General features: G+C 48.1%; 1 protein-coding gene across 1 annotated transcript in view; it reads right to left on the minus strand.

The window, feature by feature from the left end:
- TMEM120B (transmembrane protein 120B) overlaps nt 1-16345 on the minus strand; it is a 41550-nt gene extending 25205 nt beyond the window's left edge. Inside the window, exon 1 of the mRNA XM_012782273.3 lies at nt 16149-16345. Coding sequence (XP_012637727.1) covers nt 16149-16217 — 69 coding nt within the window. The 5' untranslated portion in view covers nt 16218-16345. The remainder of the gene's footprint in view (nt 1-16148) is intronic.
- Nucleotides 16346-18986: the final 2641 nt, after the last annotated feature.

Here is an 18986-nt window from a genome sequence, read left to right on the forward strand (position 1 = left end):
GTAGACAACACACCTCCCTACTCCCAAATCCTGCAGTGTGTATCTTGTAAGAACAATAATATTCTTCTATATTTACGGTACAATTATCAAACACAGTTGACTCTTGAACAACACAGATTTGAACTGTGCGGGTCCATTTATACACGGATTTTCTCCTGCGTCTGCCACGCCTGAGACAGCAAACCAGCCCCTCCTCTTCCTCCTCCTCAGCCAGCTCAATGTGAAGATGACAAGGATGAAGGTCTTTGCCATGATCCACTTCCACTTAATAAATAGTAAATATATTTTCTCTTATGATTTTATTTTTTATTTTTTTGAGACAGAGTCTCACTTTGTTGCTCAGGCTAGAGTGAGTGCCGTGGTGTCAGCCTAGCTCACAGAAACCTCAAACTCCTGGGCTCAAGCGATCCTCCTGCCTCAGCCACCTGAGGAACTGGGACTACAGGCATGCACCACCATGCCCAGCTAATTTTTTGTATATATATTTTTAGTTGGTCAATTAATTTATTTCTATTTTTGGTAGAGACGGGGTCTCGCTCAGGCTGGTTTCGAACTCCTGACCTTGAGCAATCCGCCCGCCTCGGCCTCCCAGAGTGCTAGGATTACAGGCGTGAGCCACCACGCCCGGCCCTGGCTGTCTCTTTCACGGCAACTTTCTTCCAGATCCTGGATGCCATTCAGTCTTATGCCTTAGATTACTGCTCGCAACTCTTTGGTCTCCTTACTCTAGAACAATTACTCAACCTTTGTCTCTCCTGAATTGAAATTTTTACAGTGCAGTCCCGTTGTTTTGGAGAATGTCCCTCAATCTGGGCTTGCCTGATGTTTCCTCCTGATTAGATTTTGGTTGTGCATCGGGGCCAGGATGCCACTAAAGTGTCCTTAGTGCCTCCTGCCAGGGGGGATACAGTGTCCGTGATGTCAGCCCTGATTGCTTGGTAAAGGCGGTAAAGGTGTCGACCTGCTCTCTCCACTGTACAGCAACCAACTTTCCATTCGTAATTAATAAGTTAACTGCGGAGAGAGGCTGCATTTTAATCACTTTTGAATTCCTCATTGCCAAACGGCCATCTACGTTCAACAAACACCTGCTGGTGACAAAGGAAACCCTGGCCAGGTGCGGTGGCTCATGCCTGTGATCCCAGCACTTTGGGAGGTCCACGTGGGAGTATGGCTTGAGGCCAGGGTAGAGTGCAGTATTCTATGTAGACCTATTTCTATGTGGACACACAGAAACATACATAAGCGTATATGTGAAAAATGCATATACTGCAAGAAGTAATCGTTCCTAACATTTATATTCTCTTCTGCTTTCTTTTGGTAACAGACTTCCACTAAGTTGCAGTTGGGCTCACCGCTTCCTGCTATAGACTACATTTCCCAGCCTCCCTTGCAGGCAGCTGTAGCGGCATAACTAAGAGTTAGCCAATAGGATGCAATTCCAGAAGTGACGTGTGCAAGTTCTACACCACAGTTTTTATTAGGAACTGCTCGCCCTCTACTCTCTTTCCCTGGCTGGAATAGGGTAACGACCTGGGTCCTTTTAAACCGGGGCGGAAGCCACACAGTGCAGATGCCAGAGCCCAGGTCCCCTCCCCAACCAAACCAACCTGGTCCCAAGGTGGCCCCGTGTGATAGAGCTTCCCACCTGTGATGGTTCAAAACATGACCACCCATTCTTTAGCATGCCTCTCCCATACAGAGGGATGAGGTCTCTGTTTCCTCGCTTGAAACCTAGGTCAGCTTGTGACTGGTTTGACCAATGGAATACAGCAGAAGTGACACTATGCAACTTCTGAGAGAAAGTCACTGAAGGCCATGTGGCTTCCAGCTCATTTGATGGAGCACTTGCTCTTGGAGGAAAAAGTCCCACGACCCTGAAGCCACCGTGCTCTATGGAAGCTCTAACCACGCGCAGAAGTCACATGTAGGCACTCCAGCCAGTAGTTTCAATAAATCTTGTCATTTCAGCCTAGGTGCCAGATGTGCACATACAGAAATAATTCCAGCCCCAGCTAAGTCCCCAGACTTCATAAGGCACAGTCAGACCTCCCCACTACACCCTGTCTAAACTCCCGACCACAGAATCCGTGAGTATCACGCAGGTGTTGACATTTTACGCAACAATAGATACCTGAAGCACCGCCCACGCTGGGCCATACCTCCCTCTAGACTGTCACTTGAGAAGAAAGAAACTACTTCACTTAAGCCATTTTATGTTGCAGTCTCTGTTATAGCAGCATAGCTTAGACCCTAAAGCACACACTTTTGACTCTTTAAAATACATTAATAGTGGCCAGGCGCTGTGGCTCACACCTGTAATCCTAGCACTCTGGGAAGTTAAGACAGGAGGATCGCTTGACCCCAGGAGTTCAAGACCAGCCTCAGCAAGAGTGAGACCCCCATCTCTACTAATAATAGAAAAAATTAGCTGGGTGTGGTGATGCGTGCCTGTAGTCCTACCTACTGGGGAGGCTGAGGCAGGAGGATCGCTTGAGCCCAGGAGTTTGAGGTTGCTGTGAGCTAGGCTGACGCCATGGTACTCACTCTAGCCTGGGCAACAGAACAAGACTCTGTTTCGGCCGAGCACGGTGGCTCTTGCCTGTAATCCTAGCACTCTGGGAGGCTGAAGCGGGTGGATCACTCAAGGTCAGGAGTTTGAAACCAACTGAGTGAGACCCCCTCTCTACTAAAAATAGAAAGAAACTAGGCCGGGCGTGGTGGCTCACGCCTGTAATCCTAGCACTCTGGGAGGCTGAGGCGGGCGGATTGCTCAAGGTCAGGAGTTCGAAACCAGCCTGAGCGAGACCCCGTCTCTACCAAAAATAGAAATAAATTAATTGACCAACTAAAAAATATATATACAAAAAGTTAGCCAGGCATGGTGGCGCATGCCTGTAGTCCCAGCTACTCGGGAGGCTGAGGCAGTAGGATCACTGAGCCCCGGAGATTGAGGTTGCTGTGAGCTAGGCTGACGCCACGGCACTCACTCTAGCCTGGGCAACAAAGTGAGACTCTGTCTCAAAAAAAAAAAAAAGAAAGAAAGAAACTAACTGACCAACTAAAAATATATATACAAAAAAAATTAGCCAGGCATGATGGCGCATGCCTGTAGTCCCAGCTACTCGGGAGGCTGAGGCAGTAGAATCACTTGAGCCCAGGAGATTGAGGTTGCTGTGAGCTAGGCTGACGCCACGGCACTCACTCCAGCCTGAGCAACAAAGTGAGACTCTGCCTCAAAAAAAAAAAAGACTCTGTCTCAAAATAATAATAATACATTAATAGTATCTGAATATATATACATATAATTCCACAACTTGCTTTTCTCATCCAATAACTTAAAGATCTACCCACATATGAATATACAGATGTACCTCACTCTTCTTAGTGCTGTGCAATATTTCACGGTACAGATACACTGCAGTTGTTTTTTTTTAAAGACAGAGTTTCATTCAGTTGCCCAGGCTTGAGTGAGTGCCGTGGCATCAGCCTAGCTCACAGCAACCTCAATCTCCTGGGCTCAAGCAATCCTCCTGCCTCAGCCTCCCAAGCAGCTGGGACTACAGGCATGTGCCACCATGCCCAGCTAATTTTTTCTATATATTTTTAGTTGGCCAATTAATTTCTTTCTATTTTTAGTAGAGATGGGGTCTTGCTTTTGCTCAGGCTGGTTTCCAACTCCTGACTTTGAGCGATCTACCCACCTCAGCCTCCCAGAGTGCTAGGATTACAGGCACGAGCCACCACGCCCAGCCTACACTACAGTTTAAGTAAACTAAATATTCATTCCCCCTTGCTGGATATTTAGGTTGCTTTCAGTCTCTGACTACAACCCACAGTGCAACACTGACGATACCTTTGCACTGCTTCTCTGGGCAGACACTCAAGTATCTCTCTGGGGAAGAGTCTTCCAGGGAAGAGGGAAGAGATTGCTGGGTCAGAGGGTTCAGGCTTGTTTAATAGGTCTAGGCCAACTGCCCTGCAGTGTGGCTATACCAATTTATACTCCCACCCACAGCACATAACAGTATAACTGTTGTCCACACCTAAGCCACACTCAATGCTATTAACATTTAATTTTTTCCAGGTACTTTTCTAACATTCCACTGGTGATATTTTCTGCTCAACCCTTAAGGCATCAGACTGGGTAGCAATGGGAAGTCCAGGGGCCGTCCTATAATTCTGTCCCCTGGTAAATGAGGTCATTCCTGCCGCCCTCCAGTTCTCTCGCTTTGCCATTGGCCAGAGCCACTTCGGGGAGGAGGGGGTGATACTGGAGGGTCACACACACCTACTCTGCTCCCGGCCTCGGCTCCAGGCTCAGGATTTGCCGGTCACACGGAGGACAACATGGGGGAGGGGGCGTCAGAAACAAGGACCTCGGTGTGACACACACTCCAACCCCAGGCATTCCTTACCCACGCCTAGTCTTTGCCGATCCCACCCTCGTGACAGTCTCACAAGCAGCAGAAAAGGTTATCAGGTCATTTCCTGGATCCTTACCTTTTTTTTTTTTTTTTAAGAGACAGGGTCTCGCTCTGTCACCGAGGCTGGAGCACACAGTGGCATCAGCATAGCTCTGAGTAAATGCCAACTCCTGGGCTCAAGCAATCCTCCCGCCTCAGCCTGCCGAATTAATAGCTAGGATGACAGATGTGTGCCACCAGGCCTGGCTAATTATTTTTTATATTTTTTGTAGAGATGGAGTCTCACTATGTTGCCCAGGCTGGCCTCAACTAATCCTCCCACTTTGGCCTCCCAAAGCGCTGGGATTACAAGCATGAGCCACCATACCCAGCCAAATATATAAAACTTTTAACTATTTTTAAATTTTAAAAATTACAATAAAACACAACATAAAATTTACCATCTTAACCATTTTAAGTGTACAATGCAGTGGCATTATTATTTTAATAAGTACATTCACACTATCTTACAGTTGTGAGTCACTTAATGATGGGGATACGTTCAGAGAAGAATGTTCTTAGGTGATTCTGTCATTATGCGAACCTCACAGAGTGTATTTACACAAACTTAGACACTATAACCTAGTACACACCTACGGTGTATGGGACAGCCCTTGCTCCTAAACGACAAGGCTGAACAGCATGCTACTGTATTGAATATCGTAGGCAACTGTAACACAATGCTTAGTATTTGTGTAGGGAAACATATATAAACATAGAAAAGGTACAGTAAAAATATAGTATCAAAATCTTATGGAGCCAGGCATGGTGGCTCACGCCTGTAATCCTAGCACTCTGGGAGGCTGAGGCGGGAGGATCATTTAAGCTCAGGAGTTTTAGACCAGCCTGAGCAAGAGCAAGACCCCGTCTCTATTAAAAAATAGAAAGAAATTAGTTGGACAACTAAAAATATATATATATAAAATTAGCCGGGCATGGTGGTGCATGCCTGTAGTCCCAGCTACTCAGGAGGCTGAGGCAGGAGGATCGCTTGAGCCCAGGAGTTTGAGGTTGCTGTGAGCTAGGCTGATGCCACAGCACTCACTCTAGCCCGGGCAAGAGAGTAAGACTCTGTCTCAAAAAAAAAAAAAAATCTCATAGGACCACTGTTGTACCTGTGGTCCCTCTTCCACTGAAACATAGTTACGTAGTTAGTTACGTGGTGCATGACTGCACAAACATCACCATCAGCCGTCTCCAGAACCTTTTCATCGTGCCAAACTGAAACTCTGCATCTGTAAAACAATGACTCCCCTTTTCACCTCCCCATCGGCTCCTGGCCTATTTTACTATTTTCACTATTTTACTTTTCTCCATGATTCTGACGACTCCTAGGGATCGCATATAAGTGGAATCATATACCATTTGTCCTTGTGTGACTGGCTTATTTATCACCTCACAAGGTGCACTCAAGGTTCATCCAGGCCTGTATCAGAACATGCTTCCTTTTTAGGGCAGAATACTATTCCATTGTATGGACAGACATGCCACATTCTGTTTATTCATCTATCCGCTGATGACATTTGGGTTGCAGTCTTTTGGCTGCTGTGAGCATGGGTGTACTAATATCTTTTGGAGACCCTGCTTTCAGTTATTTTAGGTACATACCCAGGAGTGGAATTGCTGGATCGGATGCCAATTCTATGCTTATTTTTTTGAAGAACCACCATACTGTTTTCCACAGTGGATGTGCCACTTCACAACAGCTATCTCGATGCACTGTCCATGGAGCACTACTAGCAGGTGGGGGGACACAATTTCTGCCTTCCCTTGGAGCCCCTGGCGACTCGCTGGACGTGAGAGTGTCTCCAGTGGACCCTCCATTGGGCCTGTGCTTTGAGATGTTTTTCCTTTTCTTTTCTTTTAGAAGACAGTGTCTTGCTGTCACCCAGGCTGGAGTGCAGTGGCACAATCATAGCTGACTGCAGCCTTGAACTCCTGGCCTGAAGCAATCCTCCTGCCTAGGCCTCCCGAGTCACTAGATTTACAGGCAGTAAAGATACTTTTTCCAAGAGCAGGATGAGCCAACTGAGGTAATCCGATCCTTCCTTTCATCCAAACAGCCTTGGCCTTGCATGGTTGCATGGAAGCAGTCTGCCAGATGGAGGCCTTCTGTTGTTTTTGCAAACCAGGCAGCTTTTCTCCTTCTGGTCACAGTTTCTTTGGAGACCCATCCCTCCCCCCAATACTCAGTCCATGAGATCTGGCTAGGAGCAGGGGTGGCCCTGCCCAGGGGCTGCAGGACTGAGACTGTGAGCCAGGCCTGGCCGGTCAGAGGATCAGCCTCCTGACCCAGCTGGCTAATTCAGAGATGGGCATTTGGAAACTCAGCAGTGGGGCTTCCATGAGAACTGCTGAAAAAGAGAAACTCTCTTTCCACTAGTTTTGAAGGCAGCACGGCAGGAACTCAGGGCTCATAGGGCCATCTTGCCAATGTTGGGGGACCCTGCCTGAGAACAAACTCAACTTAGGAAAACAGGGCAGAGAGGCAGAGGAAGGCCGCACCCTAACGATTTCATGTGAGCTCCTGGGTCTGCTTGCCCCTGAAGGCAGTGCACCCTTGACTTCCCAATTCCACAAGCAAACACCTGCCCTTGTGTTCTGTTGTGCTTTCCCAGTTTGGATTCAGTGTCTTCATTTCAGAGGCAAGTGTCAAAAACCAGATTAATATGGCAAAGAACAGAACTTCCTTCTGGGCAAAGTTAACCACACTAGTTAAGAGGAGAGGCCACGGACCTTGGACTCACTGTTACCCCAGTCTTGACTGGGGCACTGTCATCTCCCAAAAGATCCCCAAACCAAGCACTTGGGAGCCTGGTTGAATGATTCTTTCACCAAGCAAGAACTAATGAGGCACCCAATAGTGCATCTCTCTCCATGTTGGGTGTTTTTCTACCAAACTAAGAACCTAAAGCATAATTATTATTATTTATTTTTTCTGAGACAGAGTCTCACCCTGTTGTGCTGGCTAGAGTGCAGCTGCATCATCATAGCTCCCTGCAACCTCCAACCCTGGGCTCAAGCAATCCTCCTGCCACAGTCTCCTAAGCAGCTGGGCCTACAGCCCCACACCACCACACCTGGCTAATTTTTCTATTTTTCTTAGAGATGGGGTCTCACTCTTTTTTTTTTTTTTTTTTGAGACAGACTCTCACTCTGTTGCCTGGGCTAGAGTGCCGTAGCTTCAGCCTAACTCACAGCAACCTCAAACTCTTGGCTCAAGCGATCCTCCCGCCTCAGCCCCCCGAGTATCTGGGACTACAGGCATGTGCCACCATGCCCAGCTAATTTTTTCTATATATGTTTTTAGTTGACCAATTAATATCTATTTTTTTTGTTTGAGACAGAGTCTCACTTTGTTGCCCAGGCTAGAGTGAGTGCCGTGGCATCAGCCTAGCTCACAGCAACCTCAAACTCCTGGACTCAAGCAATCCTTCTGCCTCAGCCTCCCGAGTAGCTGGGATTACAGGCATGTGCCACCATGCCCGGCTAATTTTATATATATATTTTTTAGTTGTCCAACTAATTTCTTTCTATTTTTTAATAGAGAGGGGGTCTCGCTCTTGCTCAGGTTGGTTTCGAACTCCTGAACTCAAACGATCCTCTCGCCTCGGCCTCCCAGAGTGCTAGGATTATAGGCGTGAGCCACTGCCCCCCGCCTCTTTCTATTTTTAGTAGATACGGGGTCTCGCTCTTGCTCAGGCTGGTCTCCAACTCCTGATGTTGAGCCTCAGCCTCCCAGAGGGCTAGAATTACAGGTGTGAGCCACCACGCCTGGCTTGGGGTCTCACTCTTGCTCAGGCTGGTCTAGAACTCCTGAGCTCAAGCGATCCTCCTGCCTCTGCCTCCCAGAGTGCTAGGATTATAGGCGTGAGCCACCACGCCTGGCCCTAAAGCATTATTTTAAACAACTTTATTGATATATAATTTACAAACCATAAAATTCACCCATTTGAAGTATACACTTCAGTGACTTTTATGCATTTGCCAACTTGTACAATCATCTCCATACCCAGTGTTATAACCTTCTAACACCCACTAAGATCCCTAGTGTCTCTTAGAAGTCACTCCTCATTTCTCCTTCCCAATCCCTGGCAACCACTAATCTGCTTTCTGTCTCTATAGTTTTCTCTTTTCTGCATATTTCATATAAATAGAATCATACACTATGTGTTTTTTTTTAATCTGGCTTCTCTTAGCATAATGTTTTTGAAGTTTATGTTGTAGCATGTATCAGTGATTTTTTTATTACTAATAAGCAATAAAAATGTACAGATATACTGGTTGTTGGACATTCGAGTTGTTTCCACGTTTCGGTTAGAGTATTGAAAATAATGCTGCTATGCACATTCACATACAAGTCCTTATGTAGACACAAATTTTCATTTCTTTTGGGTAGACACCTAAGAATGCAATTGCTGGGTCATTTGGTAAATTTCTAACTTTCAAAGAAAATGCCAAGCTGCCAAACTGTTATTTTTATTTCTAACCTCGGCAACAGCAGACCAGAACACAAGAGACACCCCAAACTGGGAGTCGGCTCTCTGCAGGCAGTGCGGGGAACGCCAGCTTATTAAACGGGTTGACTCCCACATCAAGTCACTATCTCTAAAAATAACCCAGAGTGCTGCGGGCACCAAAGCAGACAGGCAGCTGTGGAAGAAAAGACTCCACTCTGCAGCCCAGAGCAAGCCCTGATCCCCCAAATGTCTAGTTCAAGACCAATCCTAACAAACAAAAGCGTACTAGATAGAATCCCTAAAACGGGAGGTTAGGGGGCAAAGAGGATAATTATAAGAAACACATTACCATAAAGAATCAAATGTGAAGACACTTATTTTTACAAGAGAGAAGATGAAGTCACAGTATACTACTCGATTCTGCTGTAAATGCTACGTGCATGGTCCTATATAAATCACTGACAGAGAATCCATAGAGTTGTTTTTCTTTATGAGCCTTTTGGTACTATGGCATTATTTTTTGGTCTCCTGCTTATTTTATTAAGAAATATTTCATTCCAGGTTCTCTTGTGGCTAAAGAAAAGAAAAAAGAAAAACATTTAAATAAACTTAAAAAAAAAAAAATATTTCAGGCATACAAAAGAAAAGTAGAAAATCATACGATTAGCAACCATCTTCTCACTCTCAGTTTAAGGAATAACAGCTGAGCGGCCCCATGCCCCCCTGCTAGGTGGTATATCTCCAGCCTTTGCCCCCAGAGAGGTGGATCCTTATGCTGGCAACCTCTGCAGCCCACACCCACCCCAGATCAGCTCTGTCTTCCCTGCACCCTGGGAAGCTGATCTCTGCGAACTGCAGCTCCTGGGACCCCCTACTTTGCCCCCAGTTGGGTTTAGCTTCAGGAGGTCTCACCATTAAACTGCCTACATGTCTGTAAACCACCCCTTCTCTTCAGAGGAACCTTTCACAGACAGCTATTTGCTTCTTGCCAGGGTCCTGCCTGAATATCTATTATAGAGTTTTGGATTTTTTTTTTTTTTAGAGGTAGAGTCTCACTCTGTCACTCAGGCTAGAGTACAGTGGCATGATCATAGCTCACTGCAGCCTGGAACTCCTGGGCTCAAGTGATCCTCCCGCCTCAGCCTCCTGTGTAGCTGGGACTACAGGCACGCACCATCATGCTTGGCTAATTTTTAAATTTTGTTTAGAGATGGGGTCTTGCTACATTGCTCAGACTGGTCTTGAACTCCTGGTCAGGCAATCCTCTGACCTTCCCTCCTAAAGTACTGGAATCCCAGCACTTAATCACGCTTAATCAACCACAGCCAGCCTTATGGTCTTCCTCACTTCCTTGAAAGTCTTTTTTTTTTTTTTGAGACAGAGTCTCACTTTGTTCACAGGCTAGAGTGAGTGCCGTGGCATCAGCCTAGCTCACAGCAACCTCAAACTCCTGGGCTCTAGAGATCCTCCTGCTTCAGCCTCCCACGTAGCTGGGACTACAGGCACGCACCACCATGCCTGGCTAAGTTTTTCTATATATTTTTAATTGGTCAATTAATTTCTATTTTTAGTAGAGATGGGGTCTGGCTCAGGCTGGTTTCAAACTCCTGACCTCGAGCAATCCGCCCGTCTCGGCCTCCCACAGTGCTACAATTACAGGCGTGAGCCACCGCGCCCGGCCCCTTGCAAGTCTTTATACTTGGACTACATATATATGTATCATTAAGCAATACAGAGCATTGTTTAGAGTGTTTGGATAATACCTTTATTACTTATGGCACATCATACCTACACCTCTGCAACTTTTTGCTCACTGTTGATACATGCAGCTCCAGTTTATTCATTCTTTTTTTTAATATATTGAGCATTGATAGTTTATTCATTCTCCTATCCACACCGCACTCTATGGGTGTTCAGGGCAATTATCCATTCTGATGGAATTTAGGTTTACAGTTTTTAGCTGTTACAAACAAGTGTTAAAAAAAGAAAAGCATTATACATGCCTGCTATTTAAATTTTTAACAGTGTGGATATGTATTACTTATAAAAACATAGAGGGGGATTCCATTTCCAAAAACTAAAAAAAGGAGAAGTGCTAACATTAGCTCTGTGAGCTGGGATGCCCACGGCATCTTTCCTACATGTCTAATTGCCGAGCTCCGAGTGCAGAAGACACAAACAAGCCAGTTTCCGCTGGAGGATTCAGAGATCTCTGCCACCTCTCCTGTCCCTAAGCTCTGCCCCAGGGGGAGGATGAGGCTAATGACTCTAAGTCCCAGCATGGCTGTGAAACATGTGGAGACGCCTTCTTAACACACCTTGGCTGAGTCGCAAGACCCAGAACTGGGGAGTCAGAGCACCTGAGTCAACACTGACTGCAGGAATTGCCAAGCAGAGGCATCTAATGGCATTTGCAGACAGGGCCGTGGCCCAGGAGCGTCAGAAGTTGGTGGGCAATCCGGTCAATTACGACGGAGGCGAGGCCACCACGGCAGCCTCACAGCTGTGCCTCTCGCTGGTGGTAAATTTTCAAGAGATTCTTTTTATACAGCTCTCTTTCTAAGAAATCAACTTCAAATGGATTTCCAGAAGCTGACTTAACCAGGACTCATCACCATAGAAACACTCCCAAGGATGGCAGGGTGACTTCACCTGCACGGTATCAATTCTGTATTGAGAAAGATTCTGAGTCAGGTGCCAGAATCCACTAGTGCTATCTGCTGTAGGAGCAACCAGTGGGGGTATACACATTGGATCTTAGTGGGCTCCAAAAGTATCCTGAGATACTTTGGGACGAAGGATAACAAGATGGTTAAGTGATTAGATTCTGAGGTCAGACTGACTGAGTTCAAATCCGGTCTGCCACTTATTAGCTGAGTTATATAATCTCTCTACGCACCAGTTCCCTCAACTGTGAAAGGGCTAGAAGAGATACGTGCAACAGGCTATGCCCCGTTACAAAGACATGACATCATCAAAAAGAATGTAGTGTGGCCAAATGTGCAACTATGAACTGCCCACAAGACAGCAGTTTAAGTGTCTGACAGATGTCACTATGTTTCCCTTGAAAATTTAACTCATCCCATAAAGCCACTATGAGCTTACTGTAGCATGGGGTGCCCTGGTACACAGTTTGGGAGTTACAAATATAAACAATTTCCATTACCCACCTATCCCGCAAAAGATGCCTAGCTAGCATCCCTCTCTCTTTTTTACTACCAGTATTTTGGTTTTCCTCCATGGGACCATCCCTCCCCTTATTTTATGTAATGTGAGTAGCACTATGCTTCCAGGAGCAGACATGTGACCAAGGCCTGGCCAGTCAGTGCCACAGTGACTGGTTAAGAAACGAATGATCACATGACCCAAGATGGGCCAATGAGAGTCAGCCCTGGGACTCTTGCTGAAACCACAGGGGGAAAAGATGCTCTGTTGCTGCTGGGTTTGCTAAGCTGCTAAGCTAGTGGATGTCCGCAGGAGGCTGCCAATGGCCCTCTTTGTCATGACATAAGGAGGGACTGCCTGAGAATGAAGCTGGCATACACACGCACACACACACACATCATTTGAGCTCCTGCATCCAGCCTTGCCTGAAGCCATTTACCACTGGCCTTGAGTCAATAAACCCCCTTTTTGGCTTAAAACCAGTCAAACTGGGTTTCTGTCACTTGCAACTAAGAATCCTGACTAATACATTGCGTGAAAGCACTATACCAATGAAAAGAGACTCAGCAAGTTCAAAAGTTTTCTTCTAGAGCTAAGGGTCTCAGGATACTTTTGGAGCCCACTAAGATCCAGAGACCCAAAAAGTATCTGAGCTATATAGCAGGGCTGGATTCAAAGCTTGGTTCCATGACTTTCAAGTTATTTAACATCTCTTAGCTTCACTCTCATCTATAAAACAGGGTTGTCATTTAGCTTAAATGGGATTATCCAGGTATCACATATATTTAATCACATGGTTAGCAGCTGCTGCTGCTGCTGTTGTGGTTGTTACTGTCAGCCTTTGTTTTGTAGATAAAGAAACTCGAGCTCAGAGAGATGGCTTGGCAAAGACTAGGCAGCGCTATGACCTGAACCCAGGAATCCTGACTCTCTGTCCAGTGTTTTTTCTGCACAATCCCTGCTTGCTACTAAAGAAAGAGGCCCACAAGGCAAGCCAAGATGGAAGAGAAACAAAAGCCAACGAAAGAATACTCCAGGCACGGATTTGCCGTGGGTAGTGGTTAAGAGTACAAACTCTGATGTCCAGCAGCCTGGGTTGGAATCCTGGCTCGAGCACTCACAAGTGGTGAGACCTTGGGTAACTGACTTGACCTCGGTAAAACAGAGACAACAGGATCTGTTTCATAGGAGTATTAATGAAATAATGCTGAGCTTCCTGCTGTTAGCCTGCCTCCCTGATGTCCATTCACAGCAGCCAGAGGGATGGATGCACATTTCATTGGTCTACAAGGCTTCTATATCCCTGTGAGAACAGGCTTATGGAAAAGTTGCTACAGGCCACCTCCTCCTTGGGCTGGGAGGGACAAGGTTAGGTTTCCAGTGATGCAAGACAGGAAATGCTCATTAAATTACTTGCCACGGTGTCTGTAAGTGACCTTCTGTGGTCACACCACAGGCCAAGAGGCCATGCACACGCTGGTTTCAGACTAACACTCAATTCCCCAGCATGGCCAAAACCCCGACCACCCAGAAAGTAAGTATTCATGGAGACTCAACTGTGCCCCAGAGTTCAGTAAGGCCCTGACAGATGCAAATCATAGTCTAAAGAAAACTGCTCCTTTCCTCTAGAAAGTCCCAGGGATTATGTTGGGGTTTTTTTTTTGGGGGGGATACAAGGGGGAAATTCCAAAGACCTTTCAAATCCTCTAGAGTCTAAGAATTAGGTTTCCTCTTTCTTTCCTTGGTATAAAAAGGGAAAGAGGTAAAACACAAAAATCTTATACATCACCCCCGAATCAAAGAATATAAACATGAGACTCACAAATCCCAGATTCTAAGGCAGACACAGGGAAATTAAAATAGAGCAGGATTTTCCAGTGGGGAAAAAAAACCCTTCCTAGTTCCAATGTGCCACCTACTTATCTGCTGTTACCTCCTTGTTCCCCAACAAATACCTCATATCGGAAACTCTGTCCAACATACTTCCAATATACACCCTTCTTATTATGTGCATAATTCCAGAGACCTTCATCTCAGAAGCTCAGACCTCTCACATTTAATATGAGGGGGAGAGGGAGAAGGCAGAGACATTTAGAGAACCAAGTTCTAGCCCCAACTTTACCACTAAATAGTCATGTTGTGCTGAAGCATGTCCAAGCTTCAGTTTCCTATCTGTGAATTGAAGATGTAGATGGTGGTTTTTGCTCCAGCCTATGACCTTGACCCCTGGGAGGCCATCTATCACTGGCCTCTGACCCAGCAGCTGACCACTTAAGTCTGCAGCCAGCAGGGTGCCCCGTCCCCAAAGTAGGATCCAGTCCACTCCAGTTCCCTCATCCTACAGAACTGGGCGGGAGACATCAGCTTCCAACAAGTCATACCTTCCTCAACTCTTGCTGTGCACCAGGGGACGAGATCCAGTTCCCAGTTCCTCCATCACTAACACACCTGAGCACTCAAAACACGTAAGAACAAAACAAATCAAGCAACTCCTTTGCAACCCTTGCCTGCCAAGACTTGCTATCTAATTGCTGTTAATTGTATTAATTGCATAGCTCTGAAGTGCAAAGATTCCTCCCTCTCCTCCTCCTCCTCCAACACAGGACAAGCGAAAGGAATGATGAACAACAAAAGCTCCACACCGTAAAGCTCTTCCCTTCTCCCACTCCCAACCTTAACACCCACTCTGTGGCTCCACAGCTGAATGTGACCTCAGAGCTCAGTGGGACAAAGCATGAGGAAGTGGCTGAGCCGTCTCCATGAGAGGGGACCCCCTTGGAACTGAGTGGGTCCCAAGCCCTAGACCCAAAGGAGAGGGCACCAACCCACACACACTGGACAGGCCACAAAAGGGATGACACTTCTGGGTACCTCGCCCTCTGCTCATTCATGCCTGAAACAGCAACCCCCCTCCTGCCCAGTCTCTCCTGCACCCCGCTATTCATCAGAACCATAGCTGCTTGTCTAGAAAGACCCACCAGAGACAACCTTGGCAACATCCTCTGGACACCGTAGGAGGCCAACTGAGCAGCAGATAAGAGCTCCATGGACAGGGAAAATGTCACTGCTCCAACTGAGGCAAGGAGAGGACTGGCGTGGGGGTGTGGTGCGTGGTTTCAGGCAAACAGAGCCCAAACCCCAAGAGAACAAACAATCCCATGGCTGGAAAGAGAGCAGCCCCATCTCCAAAAATGGTCCCTGAGTCCCTCTTGGTCAACCCCAAGGTTTCTTGAGGCATCTCTAGTCACCAGAGTAGGTGGCTGAGGCCTCTCTGAACGTCCTATCAGGAACTCCTGCCAGGCCCCGTGGTGGCAGTGCCATTCTCTCAAGGGACTTCCCTTACATCCACCCTAATCCTCCCCGTGTCAGGCTCTGGGCCAGAGAGGTAGGGCTGGGAGCAGCCTCTATCACTGGGTGAGGCCACCCAGCTGTCAGAACTGACAGAGGCCACCCACAACGCCAAGCTCAGCCTGCAGCAGCGCCACAGAGGCGGGCACAAGAGCAGAGCCCCCAAAGACAGGAAACAGGGGTCCCTATTCCCAAGCACAGCCTAGAGGTTCGAGGTGAATGACTCCTAAGTACATCTCCCAAAATGGAGCTGCAGGAGAGGGCTGCCCTGCCAGAGCGGAGGGAGAGTGAGGCTGCCAAAAGCAGACGGGTGGGCGTAGGGTTAGAGGAGACTCCGCGGAGCTGGGGCTGGGCTGTTCTCTTGGAGCCCCAGCACCTACCACCCCCCTGGGGTCTCCTCCACATGGACACGCCTGGAACTTGCCTCGGAGGCCACATACCAACTTTCTACAGCGAAGGAGGTGCGCGGAGCAGAGCTGGAGAGAGGGCTGGGGAATGGGGGGCTTCGACCGGGCGCCCCATGTGGACGGAGAACTGAAGCGCTGGGAGGTGGGAGGCGGCTGGTGCACGCCGACCACCAGCCCCCAGGGCCTAGCCAGGGACACTGCCTGGGTCCTGACTGTCCCCACCGCCCAGGCCTGGGGGGCAGGAAGGGGAAGGCACTGCGGCGCGGTCAGCAGAGTTGCGGGACCAGGTGGCCTGGCCCTACCTGCAATTCCTGAAATTCTCCCTCCAGCTCGTGCCACTCGCGCTCGCAGCACTCCAGCGGCCCGGACATGGTGCAAGGCGGCGGCGGCGGCGGCGGCGGCGGCGGCTCGTGCAGCGCGGCCCGGCCGGCCACCCGCACCCCACTCCCGCCCGCTCGCCGGCCGCCCTCCGCGGCACCAGCTGTTCCTGCGCAGCCGGAGCCACGCGCGCACCTGACGTCACGGCCCCGCCCCGGCGCCCGCCCCACCCCCTCGCGCGGGAGGCGGGGCCCGCGCATGCGCCCGCGCCCCGGGTCCGCCCCCGCGCGCTGGGCCTGAGCTGCGCATCCTTGGCGGTGTCGGCAGGGTCTGTCGCTGCCCGGGTGGGAGCGCCCGTGGGCCTCCAGAATCTCTCTTTTTTGGGAGAGGCTGGAGGGCTCGTCTGCAAGCTGCATTTGCAGAGCTTATTTAACTTAGATTGGTAGTGTCTGGGGTTGGGGGGAGGAGGGAGATTTGGCGGAGGTGAGAGCTCACCCATCCCTAAACATTGCCCCACCCGAGCCAGAGCCAGAGCCAACGCCCCGGGAAGCTGGGGCTGACATTGACCGGCCAGCAAGGTCGGGGGCAGGGCGGCGCGGCGAGGGCCCTGTCATCTCACATGTCATTATTAAGTACTGCAACTAACGCATCCTAGATTCCTGCCCTCTATGACTGCGTGACTCTCACGGCAGCTGTTTTTGTCGCTCGAATGACACAACCGCCTCCAAGCTAATTGAATCCAATTCTCTCCCCTCCCCTGCAAAGTCGTCCTCCAAGTCCTGCCTGTGCCTGGAATTCCAGTCACACCTCCTCTCTCTCGCCGCCCTGGATCCGTCTCTCCAGTCATTGCCTGCTCTTTTCCTGACCTTGCATGGAACATTCTTCCCTCTGAATCTTCATACAGCTGCCCTTTTTCTCACCATTCAAGCCTCGGTTCAGATGACACCTGTGTTCGTTTCCTGGGGCTACCATAACCACAAACTGGGTGGCTTAAACAATGGAAACATATTCTCTCACATCGCTAGATTTCTGGAGTCTAGTAACTGAGATCAAAGTGTGAGCAGGGCCTTGCTCCTTCTGGGTCTGGGAGAAGAATCCTTCTTTGCCTCTTCATAGCTCATGGCGGTGGCTGTCAATCCTTGGCGTTCCTTGACTGCATCACTCCCATCTCTGTCCTGTTGGCTCGTCTTCTTCCTTGTGTGCATGTCTCTGTGTGTCCTCTCTTACAAAGACACCCCTTTCTAGTGTGACCTCATCTCAACTGATTACATCTGCAAAGACCCTGTTTCCAAATAAGATCACATCCAAGGTCGCCATGTCATTTGGGGGAATGCAGTTCAACCCTAACACTATCCCTAGAAGAAGACCCTTCTGAACACCTGAGGTCCACACCTCCTCCCAGCCACTTATATCTCACATGTGTTATTTCCTTCACAGAGGTACCACCATATGTAATTGTTTGTTCCCATGTTGGTTGGTTGTTTCTCTCCATGGGAATATGATCTCTGTGAGCTCTCAGGGAACTTTTCCGTGTCTTAGTCATTGCTGGATTCCCAGAGCTTGACACATAGTAGGCCCTCAATAAATATTTGTTGGAGGAATGAACTTTAAAGATCGTCTACTGCAGAAGTTCTCAACTTCGAGGGTTCACAGACCACTCCAAGAATTTTTTACAGGGAAAATGCACACAAGCACCCAGAGATTTGTAATTCTTAATTGAGGTCTGAAGAGAGGTGTGATCTACCCAACTTCCCAGCTAATTAATGGCTCACTTTGTTTTGCTTTTTGAGACAGAGTCTCCATTTGTTGCCCAGGCTAGAGTGAGTGCCGTGGTGTCAGCCTAGCTCGCAGCAACCTCAGACTCCTGGGCTCAAGCGACCCTCCTGCCTCAGCCTCCCGAGTAGCTGGGACTACAGGCATGCGCCACCATGCCCGGCTATTTTTTTTTTATATATATATTTTTAGTTGGCCAATTAATTTCTTTCCAATTATAGTAGAGACAGGGTCTTGCTCTTGCTCAGGCTGGTTTCGAACTCCTGAACTCGAGCAATCCGTCCACCTCGGCCTCCCAGAATGCTAGGATTACAGGTGTGAGCCACCGCACCTGGCCAATGGCTCACTTTGAATTAAAGTTCTCATCTCAGACTCCTAAACCAGTGCTCTATTAATTAATGAATTAGGCCAGGTGTGGTGGCTCACACCTGTAATCTTAGTACTTTGGGAGGCCAAAGCAGGAGGATTGCTTGAGGCCAGCCTGGACAACATAGTGAGACCCCATCTTTACAAAAAATATTTAAAAATTAGTGGGACATGGTGGTACACCTGTAGTCTCAGAGACTCAGGAGGCTGAAGCAGGAGGATCACTTGAGCCCAGGAGTTCCAGCCTATAGCGAGAGCTACGATAGCACCACTGCACTCCAGCCTGGGCGATACAGTGGAACCCTGATTCTAAAAAAAAATAAAAATGAGAAAATATTTTACATAAAAATCCAGACTTGCACTTTCTCTTGAAAAATGGAAAGATCTGATCACACTGGGCTCATATTCCTGCATGACAGTTAACTGGAACAGAGTAACAGCTGGCCCCCTTTGCATGGTGCCTGCAAGTTGCCACAGTCCCCGCCATGCTCCACTGTCTTGCCCCAGCCTCCTTCATGTGTATATGGTACCTGCTGGTCCCTGGACACATTCGAATTTGAGATGCCTGATACAATGTGTCTTGAAGAGAGTGAAGTAAAGAGTCCTGAAGATTCCAAAACCAGATAAATCACATGAATGGTGGAAAAACAGAAAATGGTTTATTTAATTGGGATTAATAGAAT

This window comes from Microcebus murinus, chromosome 22 (genome assembly GCF_040939455.1).
Source record: "Microcebus murinus isolate Inina chromosome 22, M.murinus_Inina_mat1.0, whole genome shotgun sequence".
Classification (NCBI taxonomy): domain Eukaryota; kingdom Metazoa; phylum Chordata; class Mammalia; order Primates; family Cheirogaleidae; genus Microcebus; species Microcebus murinus.